This window comes from Furipterus horrens, unplaced genomic scaffold (assembly GCF_987537825.1).
Source record: "Furipterus horrens unplaced genomic scaffold, mFurHor1.1.pri manual_scaffold_7, whole genome shotgun sequence".
In the NCBI taxonomy this organism is placed as follows: Eukaryota; Metazoa; Chordata; class Mammalia; order Chiroptera; family Furipteridae; genus Furipterus; species Furipterus horrens.
Window position 1 is genome coordinate 18,031,854 of NW_028327177.1, and position 15,812 is coordinate 18,047,665.

The window sequence follows — 15,812 nt, forward strand, 5'->3', positions numbered from 1 at the left end:
TTTACTGGAAACGTATTACTGCAAGAAGAAACATTCATTACAAATTTATTTTAATTGGGGTTATGTAATTTTTATGATATACATATTAGAAGGAACTGCCTCATAGCATACTTATTTATGTTAAATGAGAATGATTTAAAAGTTAAATACACCGAATTTAACAGTTAGACACTCTTTATTCATTAAAGAGTTACAAATGCATAAAAACATGATGAAATATTTGAGGTATATTTGCTTTGGCAGATTTACTTTAATAAAAAGCGGATTGATTCATGAAATGTTACAGCCATAATGCATCTAGAGATAATCTAATCCAATCTACTTGAAATTTTCCTCAGTGGGCCATAATGTTGATAAACTGAATGTGAAAAAATGAGTTTCTTTTATGTTATAGGCTTAATAAGGCAGTAACAACTTAATATGCCATATCTGCTTTATTAACATATGCAATAATTTATTATTAATTTTAGCATCTCCATAGAGGTTTGAAGATATAAATATTAGTGTGGTAGTCAGTGTTAAATCTTAACTGTCCTTCCAATTGATAAATCATTGAACATTCACAAACAATGACGTAGTTACTTTGTGTGTCACTCTTTGCACTTAAAATATCGCCCACAAAATGCATTGTGGGATAGTCTTGCATAGTGTTATTTCTTTCATGAGATAATAAATGACCATTTTAACTGCTACAGGAATATATCAAATGGGATATTATACAGGCAATTTTTAAAAATTAGGATGACTTATCCAAATATTAATTCTTAATATTATTTTCATGATTTATTCTAATACATATATTTTTTAAACTGATAACCTTGGATAATGTACAACGTTGTGTTTCACAGGGTTCCAGTCTTCTATGCCTCTGGAATGTTTTCTTACTTTGATGTTAACTCTTTAAACCTCCTATTCAATTGCTTTGTTCTTTTATGTCATCCATTTTTAAACATAGCATGACAGTCATCTGGGGGTCTATTCACAGTTATTTGATTATTAATATTAAAATATCAAGGTTTAGCATAACCAAAACTTTGAAAAAGTAGAGGATAATGGTTAGTTTCAGTATTGATTGTGCCACTGGGTGGCTTTTAACATTGCACAAGCCAAAATACCCAGAAACAATATCCAAAATGATCATAAGCAACAGTGCGAAGAAGGAATTAGACTAGACCAAAATATGAAAGTGTGTGAATGCTGCATTAGATTTTCCTTGCATTTGACATAGACTTGGCTCTGCTGATACTATCTTCGGAAAAGAATGACATTAATTTTATAAGAACAATGAAACAAGCAATACATTAAAAAGCCATGGAGTTCTTTTATTCTCTTCTGAAGAAAAGTTTTGGTGTGTGTTGAAAATTTTCCAAAATATATAAAAAACTCATCAATAAAAATTAGAACCAGAAACAGGATAATTTTAAAATAAGGTAATTTGTCATTCCTTAGATAAATTATATAAACCTGTAATTTTTTCTACCTCCTAATAGGTGGGTTAATATCATCACTTTAGCTTCCAGCTTAAAATGGCAGGCCAAATATTCATGAGAGAGAATGGATGATTAATGGTACAAATAATGAGAAGGGGAGGTGTACAAATCCAAAACCCAGCTGGAGAAATAGCCTTTCTATAAAAGACAATTGTTCTCTTTTTACAGGAAAGAAGGCTAAAACTATGAATATGAATATGAATAAGAGAACTGGAATTGTGGAATTTACATTAAAATATTTTAACAATGTAAAGCTTAAAGTATTATTGCTAATCTAAATTTCAACATTTTCTATAATAATCATAAATCACTTCTGTAATTTTAAAAGGGGAAAATCATGTAAAAATTTCTACTCCAAATACCATTTTGATAAAAATATACTTCAGATTTCCTATTGTGCAATTAAATCATTTTTGAAATTACTAATGCAAATACATTTTAAAGACTCATTTTATTTTTGAAGAACTAAACTGGTATTTTATGGTAATTTTGATACTTATTTTCTGCATGTTTAGAATTATTTTTACTTTAGAAACTATTTGCAGATGGCTTAATTTTTAGACCATTTTACATGCATGGATACTTTGTAGCTGTACATTTATAATTTGAAAAAATATACAATTACATTAAGTAAGGAATTTGTGCATCATTCAGGAGATTATTTTGATACTTAAACCAAACAAAGAAACAAAAATTGAAACAATATTTAAATACATTTTAGTCTTTTTAAGATTTTCTTATTGAATTTACTGGGGTGACATTGATTAATAACATTATATAGGTTTCAGATATACAATTCCACAACACGTCATATCCACACTCTATTGTGTGTTCACTACCCCAAGACAATTTTCCCATCACCATTCAGTCCTCATTTTCCTCTTGTAGTCACCTTATTGTTGTCTGTTTTTATTTTATTTTTTTACTTAATCCCTTCACCTTTTCATCCAGCCTCCAACACCCTCCCTTCTGACAGCTATCAATCTTTTCTCTCTACCTATGATTATTTTTCTATTTTACTTGCTAGTATATTTTGTTCATTAGATTCCACATATGAGTGAAATCATATGGTACTTGTCCTTCTCTGACTGGATGATTTCACTTAGCATAATGACCTCTAAGTCCATCCATGCTGTTGCAAAGGGTGGATGTTCCTTCTTTTTAATGGCCAAGTAGTATTCCATTGTGTAAATGTACCACAGCTTTTTTATTTACACATCTATATCTGAAGAAACCTGAAACACTAATTCAAAAGAATGTATATACCCCTATGTTCATTGCAGCATTCTGTACAATAGCCAAGATTTGGAAGCAGCCCAAATTCGCTCTTGGTACAATGCTCTAAAGATTCCTTGTTCTTTATCTTTTATATCCTCTTCTCTGACCCAGCCACCATCCCTTGTTCTTCCTATGTCTGTATTAGTTTATATCCCCCCTGGCTGGTTTGGCTCAGTGGATTGAGCGTCGGCCTGCGAGCTAAGTGTCGCTGGTTCGATCTTCCAGTCAGGGCACATCAGAGAAGGAAAACTCTGACTCCAAAAAACCTCCGCTGCCTTGCGGCATACCTCTTCAGGGGAAAGGCTAAGGGAGTAAACCCTGACAGAAAATCCGGAGCCGGAGTCCCTAAGGCGGTTTGACGTTGTAGTCAACACCGGCAACTCCTGCGGCGCACCTGAAGCCAAGCTGTATTGACTCCGTCTTTCCCTTGGACCCTTCAGCTGCGAAGAGAGGGGGGGTCTGCTGCATGGGCAACAGCAGACCCTCTATATCACCCTGCCCAGGCTCTGTAGCTTCAGCTTCACTGGAGAGGACACTCCAGCATCATCGCAAGATGTCGATTCAACACGGGAGGAGACACTGTCACTCCCGAGTCGGACTGCACAGCCATTCTCGGCGGTGCAGATAGACTCTTAAGAAGCTACACCATCGTCTCTCAAGACGGACGGCTGCCGACGATTAGTTTATATATTTATGTGTGTATATATATATATATATATATATATATATATACATATATATATATAATTATATTAGCTGTTTTGTGTAAAAAATAGGATGATATTATATATTTTGAAAAATTTTTATCTTCTTTCACTGAGAGCTTTGATATAATAGTGTGTTTTGCAATAATAATCATAGTTTAAAAAAATAGCGCTTCAACATAGGTGAGCATAATCATGGTGAAGATCAACACTTGTTTTCCAAACTATGTCATTGCATATCATATGCTTGGTGATTTGATACTTTCAAATTAAAAATGTGTCCAGTCATTTATGTTGGGATGTGCTATCAGATTAAGTAACCTATTAAAGCAGAAGCTTTTATATAGCTGTGCTTTTATTTAGCTGTCTTTTCAGTGGTGACAGAGAAATTATAGTGGGTACGGCTTGCCGTTCTTTAGTGTCACTACAGTATAACTAGTTTCCTAGAAATACGTATGTTTGATGAAACTTAGTTGTAAGTGGTCTTTAAGTTTGATTCAAATATTAAATCAGTTCACAAAAAGGAAATGGTGCACTTGTTCAAGATACCGACTTCCTGGATATTATTGCGCGTGGATGCTACTCAAAAGACTGGTTATGTCCTTGGTGTTTGCCCTCTCCGTGCCATTTAGTACTTTTATACTTTTTGTCTGGGATATGTTGATGTTTAGCTGTGATCCTGGATGGTGGTGCTTGCAGATATCAAATAAAGAGTCTTTCTTTCAATTGTTGGAAAGAAATGGATGTTTTTCACAATTATTTCCAGATTGAGGGAGATAATTTAGTGTTTAAAATATGTTAGTACCTATGTACTTTATAAATTATATTTCATTATGTGATCCCAGCAGATGAGGAAGCTTGAAGATATTTTTATTTTTTCAAAGTCTTAAAGCTGAGAAAGGGAGGCATTAGGGTTTGAAAGATCTCTATGATTCTGCAGCTTAAACTGTTAACTGCAGTTCAAACTAGCTTCCCCAGCATATTCAATGAAGAAAACATTGTTGATATTGTTAATCTTTGGATAGAGGGGAGGTATTTGATGCCAAGACCATCACTGGCGAGTCTCTGGTATAGTAGCAATGCACTTATTATTACCAGTTGTCTATCTTTAGTGTAAGTGAATTCATTTTCTATAATCAAAAGAAACAAGTTCAGTTACCAGATGCAATTTATTATTTTGAGCAAGAAGAGCGTGGTTAAACAATAATATTAAAATCATCTGTGACAAATAGAGTGACCTTGACAGAATCATTAATTCATTAAGTTAGTGAGAAAATAGTAACTATAATTATTTCTGTGGACCAGGCCTATACTAAGGTATTCTAAAAAAAAAAAAAAAATTAAGTTTTACCATCATTAGTTGCTGAAAACTACCTTCATAGTACAAGTCACCGTCATATTATCTCCATGAGAGCTAGGATTGCTGCAATAGATTATTAACCACTCCCCGTGATTCCACCTTTGTCCCTTAAAGGTTATTCTTCACTCAGCAGCCAGGATTATCACTTTTAAACATTAAGTCACATAATGGTATTCCTTTGGCTCTGAATACTTCCGTTACTGCTTAATTATCTCAGAGTAAAGGTTAAAATCCTTACCATGGCCTACAAATTCATAAATGATCTGACCCCATATCTCTAATTGCTTCTTTAATTCAATTTTTGCCCCTGTCTTCTTCATTTTCTGTGATCTAATCACATTGCTTTCTTTGCTGTTACTGGAACAAGCCACATGTGTCAGGAGGTGGGAGGCGAGTGCGTGTGGGTTATAAGCTCTTTAAACAGCCTGGAGAAGGTATTTCACCCAAGAATAACTTTGTCCAGTTATTAGGGATATGTTATCTTTGGCTTAAGCCATTGTAGATAATGAATTTGCATTATAAAAAATACATATTTGTGTTTATTACATATATTCTAAAGAACATTTATTCACTCAAAATTACCTATGTATATTTATTTATTTACAGTATGTTAGAATATATATGACAGGTTGGGAAACAAAATAGAAGTTCTGGGGATTTTCTAGTAGGATGAGAGATACAAGTAGGCAAATCAATATACACTATATCAGACTGTGTAAAGGAAATAACATGGAAGGTGATTTTGGACTAGTAGTATTTGTTTTATAGAGTAGTCAAGGAGGAAGTTATGAATAAGGTGACATGTGAAGAAAAATCAGAAATGAGGATGTGACAGATATGGACTTCCTGATAAACATTTTCTATGATGATAGAACAGCAATGTAAAGCCCCTGAGGCAAGTGTATCCTTAATATTTTCAAGCCATGGCAAAGAAGTCAGGGTGGCTAATGAACAGAGACTGAAGGAGAAAGTAATAGGAAATATATTCCGCATATTAGCACAAGCAGACCACACAGGCCTTTGTAAGGGCACTCCCTTTACTCTGAGTGAAATGGGGAAGCATTAGAAGGTTTGATGTGTAGGAATGGCATTATTTGAACCATTTAAAAAAATTACTATGAGTACTATTTAAGGATAGATTACAGGTAGTCAAGAACAGAACCTGGAAACAAACACATAGCAAGCAGCATAACACGGATGAGAAATGACGGCGGCTCAGATCATGGTGGTGATACAGTAGGGGTGAGGCATGGTAGGTTCTTGATTTTGAAAGCGTAGCTAACAGGATTTGCTCCATGGGAGTGGATGTGAAAAGTAAGGGAAAAAAAGATGAGTCAAGAATGTCTCCACTGTTTCTGGCCTTCAACTATAAGGATGGAGTTTTCATTTCCTGAAGTGGGGAAGTAAGAAAAGGTAGAGAATTAACCTTTAGGTAGATTTATAAGACTGAGCAGGCTACAGGGTAGTCTGCATAAAACTTAGTCATTAAGAGGTCCAAGAAGACTCTCAAAATAATCTACTTCTTGTTATACGGGTGTTTAATTCATGATAATTCAATGAGCTCTGTATTTTTGTACACTTTTATGAACTTGTGTTATATTTAAAGTAAAACCACTTTATAAAAAGGAAGAGAGAGGGAGAAAATGAAAATGACTCCAGTGGAAAATAGATTCTAATGCCTACATTTTTCCATATATTAAACCTCTATGGTTTTTTGCCACACCACCCTTACTTCATGTCTTTTGTCACCTTTAGCCTGGACCAGAGGTGGGTCAACTTTTCCTTCAAAGGGTTAGATAGTAAACATTTTATACTTTGTAGGCCAAAGAGTCTCCATTGCAACCACTCATGAAAACAGTCATAGGTAATATGTCAATGAAAGAAGATGGCTGTGTTCCAATACAGTTTTACACATGGACATTGAAATGTGAATTTAACGTAACTTTTACATTTCATAAAATGGTATTTTTGTGATTGTTTTCAAGTGTTCAAAAGTATAAAGACTATTTGTAGCTCCTGTGCTGTTCAAAAATAGACAATGGGACAGATTTGGCCAGTAGGACATAGTTTGCCAACACTTGGCGTAAATTATTTGAGGTATTTTCTCACTGGCTTCCCTTTCTCTATGAGACTTCCTTTTAAATTGTTCTCCATGAATGTGTCCACAAAGTCCCTGCATGACAAGCTCAGGGAACTAAACAGGAGCTATTCAGGCCCAGGCTAGGTGAGACGGTGCAGGGAAGGCCCTCTAGGAAAGAAGGGTCAACATGACAGGTGCAGAAACTGTCAGCTGCTGGAAGTGCTCATCACATGTGGCACTGGGTTAGAGATGACTTACTTGCTGGAGGGCTTTTTGTGTCATGTTAAGAAAATTGGAATTTGTATATTTTGCTGGTTAATTGCTGTTTAAGGATTTTATGAAAAATGCATGGTCAGTTTTTATATTTCATCAATTAGGATTTTTAAAAATGATCTTTTTAGTAACTTCACTTTTAGTGGTAAGAGTAGTAAAATCCAAATTACAACAGGGTAAATAATAAAAGATGGGTGAATTTTATATGAACAATCAGCACAGTTTACAGCCCTAAATATATATAAACATATACATATACTCATGGATGTGTAAATATATGTTCAAATCCATATACATATAAATACCTGCTAGAGAAATGTGGCATGAACACAACCACTGGGATTCAAGTTAGGAAGTTCACCTTTTGCTTCACATTTACTACCTACTTCGGGTGGGACGCTTACTCAATTATTTAATATTGGCTTCTGTAATTAATAGCAAGATAATTAAACTTGATGACAGTTTTATACAGTCCCTACCAGTTACTTCATCTTATCAGTTTACAATAGATTAATCTGTTTGTGACTTTTATTATATATTTTCTCAAATCATTTTTTTATATTTTGACTTCAGAGCAGAAATATTCTTTTTGTCACTATGGAACACTTTTTGACCTATTGGATATATTGCCAGCAGAAATGGAGCCTAAGCATTATGTTATATGCTTCTAATCCTGCCTTTTAATCCTTTGTTCAATTTTAGCCTTGGATCAACTGTGCAGTTTTCTTGTGATGAAGATTATGTCCTACAGGGTGCTAAGAGCATCACTTGCCAACGGATAGCTGAAGTCTTTGCTGCTTGGAGTGATCACAGGCCTGTGTGTAAAGGTAAAGAGAAGTCTTTGAAATAAAAATCTTGTCCTAACACATTTTAATGGTTTCAGCTTTGTTCTATGGAGTATAAATTTTAATTAAATCTTTGAGGTGTAATGGAGTCTTTAAGAAAACTTTCAGCTCATACATTTAACAGTATTGATTGAAAATCTGTAATAGGTGAACCATTGTGTTAGATTTCCAAGGAGTTCCCAATCTAATAACCATATAGCAACAGATTGGAACATAAAATATCTACTACAAGGCAATGGTAACTTTGTTGGCCTTTTTTAAAAGATCACAGATTACCTTGTATAAGCATTGATATGAGAGTTCGGAGTTAATTAAAGCATAATTCTATCTCCACATGCATGATTTACCATTTAAATTGCTTATGTGTCCAGTAGCAGTGATATCGGTGGCCATGGATGCGGAGCACAGGTCCTATAATTAATTTAATCTAAGACGAATCATGAGTGTTCTAGCCTTCGTATTATCAGTAATTGCAGATAAGATTTACTTCCAATCCCTTTCTACAAATTAAATATTTCCATCTAAATTAAATGAACCCCCTTCCTTCCCCTCTAAACTTTATTAAGCTGTGTTTGAAAATGAACACTTCTTCCTCCTAGCCTCCTGACTTCTTGATTGCATATTTGTTGTTGGTATTTGTAATTATGATGCCTCTGCATCTTTCAATGTCTTTTTACTCAAAATTCTGTTAGCTCTTCTGCCTCAGAGGACATTTTCACTAATTCACCACATCCTGTAAACTACTTTCAGAGATAATGAGGATGATAGTGGAGGGACATAGAGGGGACACATTTGAGAGCTACAGTAAAGGGGCAGAGACAAACTATTTGACACCTGGCTAGGTAGGAAAAAAAGAAAGTGGCAATATAGAGGCAGAGATGAATGTTCATGCCTATGAGACTAGAAAAATGCTTTCAGAAGTATGAAGGAACTGAAAAATCAAGTTATGTGGGAGATTACCCACTGTTCCTGTAACATTGTCATCATCAGCACCATTTTTAGGCACTTGCTATGTGCCAGGCATGGTTAACCACTGCATATGCTTCTTCACATTTGATCCTCAAAGCAAACTGACGGAGCCACTTCCATATCCATCTTAGAGATGGGAATGTAAGGCTTAGAGAGAGACAGTTACTTTCCCAAGATCAAATACCTGAAAAATAGCAAAGTCCTTCATAAGGCTATCTGTAGAATGGAGAGAAAGACAGACTTTGGAGCATTAAGGAGAAAGTAAAAAATGACAAAACAGAAGCAACAGGTATATTCCACTCCCTTGGCACTGGCAACTCATAATAAAAAGAAGAATCTAGACTTTCCCCAGGTTCAAGTAAAACTTACTGGTTAGAGGTAGATGTTTATTCATTCTTCTTCTGGTTTCGAAAGGCTTACATGAGATACATTGCAATAGTATGAAAATGAATAAATATTGAAATAAGGATAAGGAAAAAAAGATAAAATAGTTACAAAAGATTACCTACAAGTTGATAAACTTTTAAGAATGTTTTACACATTGGAGAAATATGAGAGCTGCCAAACAAATAAGGAAACCTGATCAGTTTACATGAAAACCATTGTGCATGAAATACAACTGTAACAATGGCAGAACAAAAGCAAACGTTTTCCCTGGATCTGGGGTCTGAAATATATGCCCTTGTTCTTTATAAAGTGAACAGTAGCATAATCAGTGTAGTGGAAGTTACTTTCATCAATATCCCGACAATGAATGGAACAGTTAACTCTACGGTTGATTTTTTTATGGCGTTCTCCACTCAAGACAAATTATAGTTATAATGAACAATATATTGAAAATTATGTTTTCAAAACGGTGTGATCCAAGTATCCTGGTTCACCAGATGTGTGCATTTTTTGATGGCCAAAAAAAAAAAAAAAAAAGAAAATAGAGGCTATATTTAAGAATAAAAGATTAATGTTAATGAAGAAACAAAATTGCCCACAAGAAGTTATAGACAGATTATGGACTTTAAGGTCAACGTAAAATAAGATTGAGACTATAAACCATCCTTTTTCATTCAGTCTTCTCATTCAATAAAAAGAATGAGTAATATGAACTGTAAATTGTTCAAAGGTAGAATTGTTACATTATTTTATTTTTCATGACTCCTATAGCACAAATAGCTTCGTACTGCCTTAAATATCAAGATATATTTATTAAATATTAATGTATGATTATTTTTCTTCAATTCTAAGATAAATGGTATACACACACACACACACACACACACACACACCTATCTATGTATATATGTGTATGATATATTCATCATTCAACAGTCATCTGTTATTAGTTGGGAGGTATAAAATTTGCATGTTTGAGATTTATATGTTAATATTACTCCATCTAAATTTTATCTTTTTCTACAAGTATTAATCATTTGCACATAGCATTTTTTGCTCTTTGCATGCAAGGCACATGTATGTATGGTTTATAAAGTACATTTTGCTGTTCGAAATTACTGGCTGTGGTGCTGGAAATGGTAATGGAGGTAACATGCTGAAATAGTAATTGAAGTTTTGAAATGACTATCTACTGTGAGTCTGAACAAAGAATAGTTTTCATGTCTCATGGGTGCTTGGACAGAATAAATATGCCTTTCTCCAGATAGCGGCATAAATAGCAGTATCAGTGCACTGCACCTTTGAGGTGTTATTCATATAGCTGCTGTCTATGGATTGCATGGTTGAGCAATGAAGAAATGGGGATTTTAAAGGAATTGAAAGTTCACACAAGCAGCAAATTATGAATTAAAAGAAAAAGAGCAATTAATAAATTAATATTAATACATTTTACACTACTTTGGACAATGATTTTTAGTCCGTAAATGGTGTGTATGTGTGTGTGTGTGTATGCATGTATATGATATGTAGTTATTACAATGTTACTGACCATATTCCCTAAGCTGAACTTTATATCCTTGTGACTATTTTATGACGACCAGTTTATACTTCTTAATCCTTTACCACTTTCACCCAGTAACCCCAGCCCCTCCCATATGGCAACCTTTACTCTGTTCTATGTATCTATGAGTTTGTTTCTGTTTTTTTGGTTCACTTATTTGTTTTTCAGATTTCATATATAAGTGAAATCATATGGTATTTTTCTGTCTTCGTCTGATTTATTTCACTTAGCATAATGCCCTCTAGGCCCACCCCTTTTGTCACGAATAAGATTCCATTCTTTTTTCTCGCCAACTGATATTCCATTGTATATATGTACCACCTTTTCTTCATCCATTCATCTTTTGATTACAGCATTCAATCAATGTATTTAAAGTAATTAATAGGTATGCAGTTATTGCCATTTTATTAATTATTTTCTGATTATGCATTTCTCAGTTGCTTTCTTATTCTCTTGCTCTCTTCCCTGGTATGTTGATGACTTTGCATTGTGTTTTTGTTCCTTTCTCTTTAGTTATTGTATATCCCTTGTAGATTGTTGGTTTGTGGTTGTTACCAGGTGCTTCATACATACCATGCTATGTTTATGGTATTCTATTTTACGTTGGCGGTTACTTTACATTTGAACAGTAAAATCACTACCAATTTTACTCCTTCAGTTTTACGTTTTTGTCATTTTTTTTTTTACTTTGTGTGTGTGTGTGTTTGTGTATATTCTCTAAATTACTGTTTTCGTTACACGTGATCTTCCAACTTTTGCCTTTTAACCTTTGTAAGAGCTTTATTGTTGGTTGATTAACTAGTTTTATTATGTGCCTGTCTTTGTCAGTGAGAATATTATTCTTTGCAATACTTCCTTACTCATATTTTTAATTAATTTATTTTTTCTTAAAGAATTCCCTTTACTAGTTCTTTATACTAGTTTGATGTTGAAATCCTTTCTCATTTTCTTGTCTTGGAAGCTCTTTATTTATCATTTAATTCTAAATTATACCTTTTTGTGGATAATCTTGGTTGTAGTTCCTGGAATATTTTATACTAATTTATTCTTCCTTGCAAAGTTTCTGTTGAGGAATCAGCTGACAGTTTATGAAAGCTTCCTTGCAGGTAACTTAAGTGTATTTATGCTGCAGTTTTTAAGCTTCTCTTTGTCTTTTAATTATGATGTATCTGGGTGTGGACCTTTTTATGTTCACCTTGTTTGGGACTTCATTTTCTGGACTTGTATGTCTACTTCCTTTGCCAGCTCAGGAGTTTTGTGTCATTATTTCTTCAATTAGTTTTTTTTTTCCCCCCAGTACCGTCTCTCTCTCTCTTTCTCTCTCTCTCTCTCTCTCTCTCTCTCTCTCTCTCTCTCTCTCTCTCTCTCTCTCTCTCTCTCTGTTTCTGGTATCCCTGTGATACCAATGTTGGTATTCTTAATGTCCCAGAGGTTGCTAAAACCATTTTCATTTTTATGGATTCTTTGTTCATTTAGCTATTCTGACTGGGTGTTCCTGCTGCCTTGTCTTGAAAATTGCCGATTCAATCCTCTGTTTCATCTAACCCAATATTGATTCCCTGTAATATAGTCTTCATTTCAGTTATTGTAAACGTTATTTCTGACTAGTCCTTTTAAAAATGTTTCCTATCTCTTCATTGAAGTTCTCACTGACATGCTCTATTCTTTCCTTAAGTTCACTGAGCATCCTTATCACCTGTGTCTTGAACTCTGCATCTGGTAGATTGCTTGCCTTTATTTTGTTTAGTTTTTTTTCTGGAGTTTTGTCCTGTTTTTTTATTTGGGACACCTCTTTTTTCTTTTTCATTTTGCTTCCTCCCTCTGCTTGTTCTATGCATTGGGTAGATATGCTATGACTCCCAGTATTAGTGAATGTCCTTTTATAGCATGTGTCCTGTGGGGCCCAGTGACACAGTCTTCTTGTTCACTTGAGCCAGGTGCTCTCGGGATTTCCCTGTGTAGACTGTGTGTGCTCTCATGTTGTAGTTGAGCCTTGTATGCTGTTGGCACATCATTGGGTGGGACTGACCCTCAGATGAATGGCTATGAGGATTGGCCATGGCACCACAAATAAGCTGATGTGTGTGAGCTAAGAGCATGAAGCATGATTTGCTTTAGAAGGGCTTGGTGTCTGTCCAATGCAACCTTTGGGTATGTCATTTGTGATGCTAATTGCAGGTACTCTGGTACGGTCTGAAACCATCCACCAGGTTGGTTTGTTCTGGGCCCTCTTGGGAGGGGCTCTGGTGCAGACCAAAGTCAGCCACTGCCTGTGTCTGGCCTAGGGCCACATGGTAGGAACTACCAAGTGTTCTGCATTTTTTAGCTATCTCTGCTGGGCTTAGAGCTATCCGGGAAAGGTTTTTATGAACCAATGCTGACTGCTCCTAGTACTAGGCTGGAAGCCACTTAGACAGAGGTAAAGGACACGTCAATACTAGCTGTCACTTATTTGGGATTTATAGACCTTTGCAAGATCTGAAGAAAGTCTGCAGTATGAATCCAGGCTGGCTGCTTGTGGGACCTTTGAAAAGGATTCAGGCCTAGTGTGTAAATCGGATGGAGTGGGGTTGCAGAAAATCACCAGGCTGTGGCAAAAGTGTTGTTAGCTAGGTTGATGGAGACCCAGACTTGGCATTCAGCTGCACCTGCATGTTGGGTTGCAGGTGGGGCTCAACAGATGAACCATGGCACCTACCAGCACTTCTGCTCGAGTCTATAGACCAGTGGTTCTCAACCTTCCTAATGCCGCGACCCTTTAATACAGTTCCTCATGTTGTGGTGACACCCAACCATAACTAAAGCATAGTGATTAATCACAAAAGCAATATGTAATTGTATATGTGTTTTCCGATGGTGTTAGGCAACTGCTGTGAAAGGGTCGTTCGACCCCCAAAGGGGTCACGACCCACAGGTTGAGAACCGCTGCTCTAGACTACATGAGGGAGGGCTCGATAAGGGCATAATGGTGCCTACCTTTGCTTTAGTCCCCGAGTGAACTGCCCCTCCAACCCTCACCCTGACACCACACAACTCAGTTTTTCTTCATATGTTCTTGGCACTTTGGATCTGTTGTCCCTTCACTGGAGCTTAGGAAGGGTTTGTCAGTGAGTCTGTACTCGGGTTTCTAAGAAAATATCTGGATCTACAGTAGCCCGTCATCTTACCTGCCGATTTTCTTAGCAGCTGTTGTGGAGACTTCTGTTCCTTTCACTGGTAGTTCAGGCTGGGGAGCCCTGGGTGGGGCTGGGACCCCTTGCTCTCATCGAGGACCTTCACAGCCAAGATATCTCTCCAGATTCTTAACCACCATATGGGGCATGGGACCAGCTCATTTTTAGTCTCTGACCCTCCTACAAGATTCCAAGTAGCTTCTTCTTTATATCTTTAATTATAGGAATTCTGTTCAGCTAGTCTTTAGGTGGTTCACAAGGGTAGTTTTTCTATAATTCAGTTGTAGTTTTTATGTGGTCATGGGAGGGAAGAAGCTCAGTGTTTATCCACTTTGCCATTTGGCCTGAAGACCAAGGTAGTTCTATTTTAATTCCTTTATTCATTCAATCATCAAGTTATATTTTTCATCTGAATTGTGCAGAGGATTGTACCTCTCTTGCAAACAAAATAGTGTGCTGTGATCCTAGTTTACTGTTTACCCCTTGGAAATCAATACAGAATAATATAAAAAATCATCACTGTATATTCCATATAATATTTACTGTAGCATATCTACTAATGTTCATTAATATCTATGGGATCCCAAACAATTAATCAGTGTATTAATAAGTGACTAAACAGATACCTATTTCATAGGGTGTTAAGAATTTATGTGAGGGTGGAATGAGATGACCCATATAAAAGCATGTAGTATGTGGGCTGAAACACAAACACTGAATGGATAGGTGGCTATGGTGGTGGTGCTGCTGCCACTTCTGCTCCTGCTGATAACTTTAACACAACTGCATTCAAAAACTATCCATGGTTTATCTGTATCCAATCATTTCTTTATACCAAAATCTATTCAGACATCTCAATGTTGAACATAATGCCATCCTAATATGCATTTCTATATCTCTGACTTTTCCTGAATGAAAGCACACCTATGAAGCATACTTTGCCCACCTTTCAATGTCTCGCTCAACTTTCACCTCTTCCAAAAATTCCTTTCTATTTTAATTATTCTTTACCCCCTCCACCTTATTTAACATACTTCACATTTACAAATTAACATTGAATCCTATTCATTCTGTTACTGGTTCCTAATCATTTCATGAGCAGTAGACTTGCTCCTTCAAGCAAAACCATCTCACAAAGAACACAATCAACAGCGCATCTAAAATGCTTGAATTTTCAACTGTTTTAGACTGTTGCCAAGAAGAGGGCTATTATCAATGTGGTTTAGCCATCTATTGCCTTTGATTAAGTAGAAGGATCATAATGAATTCAAGTTCCTTTCTTCATATACAAAATAAAAGGTGGGTCTGCAGTTTGTATGACAGGTAACTGCTAGCCAAACCTAAGAGCTTTGGCACTAATTATCTAGTATTTACTTAGGGAGTCAGTGGTCATAGTTTCCAGTTAATTCACATATAAGTTCCTACTCATATTTTATTCTTCTTCACAATGTTTAGCCCAGTGACTATTGTGCCAATATTTTTGTTTACATGAGAGTTGCTAAATAAACATTTTACACAAATATTTTATGGAGATTTTTATTAATTATAAAAAACAGTTTAAGAAAATATTAAAGTGCTGGGTGTAACAAGGGAAAGTTGCCCTGGTAGAAGGTTTCCTGTTATGCAAAAGCAACTAGAAAACTTTGCCCAAGAGCAAACCAGAACTTGCTGAAATTTATCAACCAGAAACAC

General features: G+C 35.6%; 1 protein-coding gene across 3 annotated transcripts in view; it reads left to right on the forward strand.

Annotated features, from left to right (window-relative positions):
• The window catches only part of CSMD3 (CUB and Sushi multiple domains 3), a 908,638-nt gene that overhangs the window by 361,940 nt on the left and 530,886 nt on the right, over positions 1 to 15,812 (forward strand). For all 3 annotated transcript variants that reach the window (XM_090283433.1, XM_090283434.1, XM_090283435.1), the window contains one exon: positions 7,888 to 8,012. In XM_090283433.1, the coding sequence (XP_090139559.1) occupies positions 7,888 to 8,012 (125 nt within the window). The remainder of the gene's footprint in view (positions 1 to 7,887; positions 8,013 to 15,812) is intronic.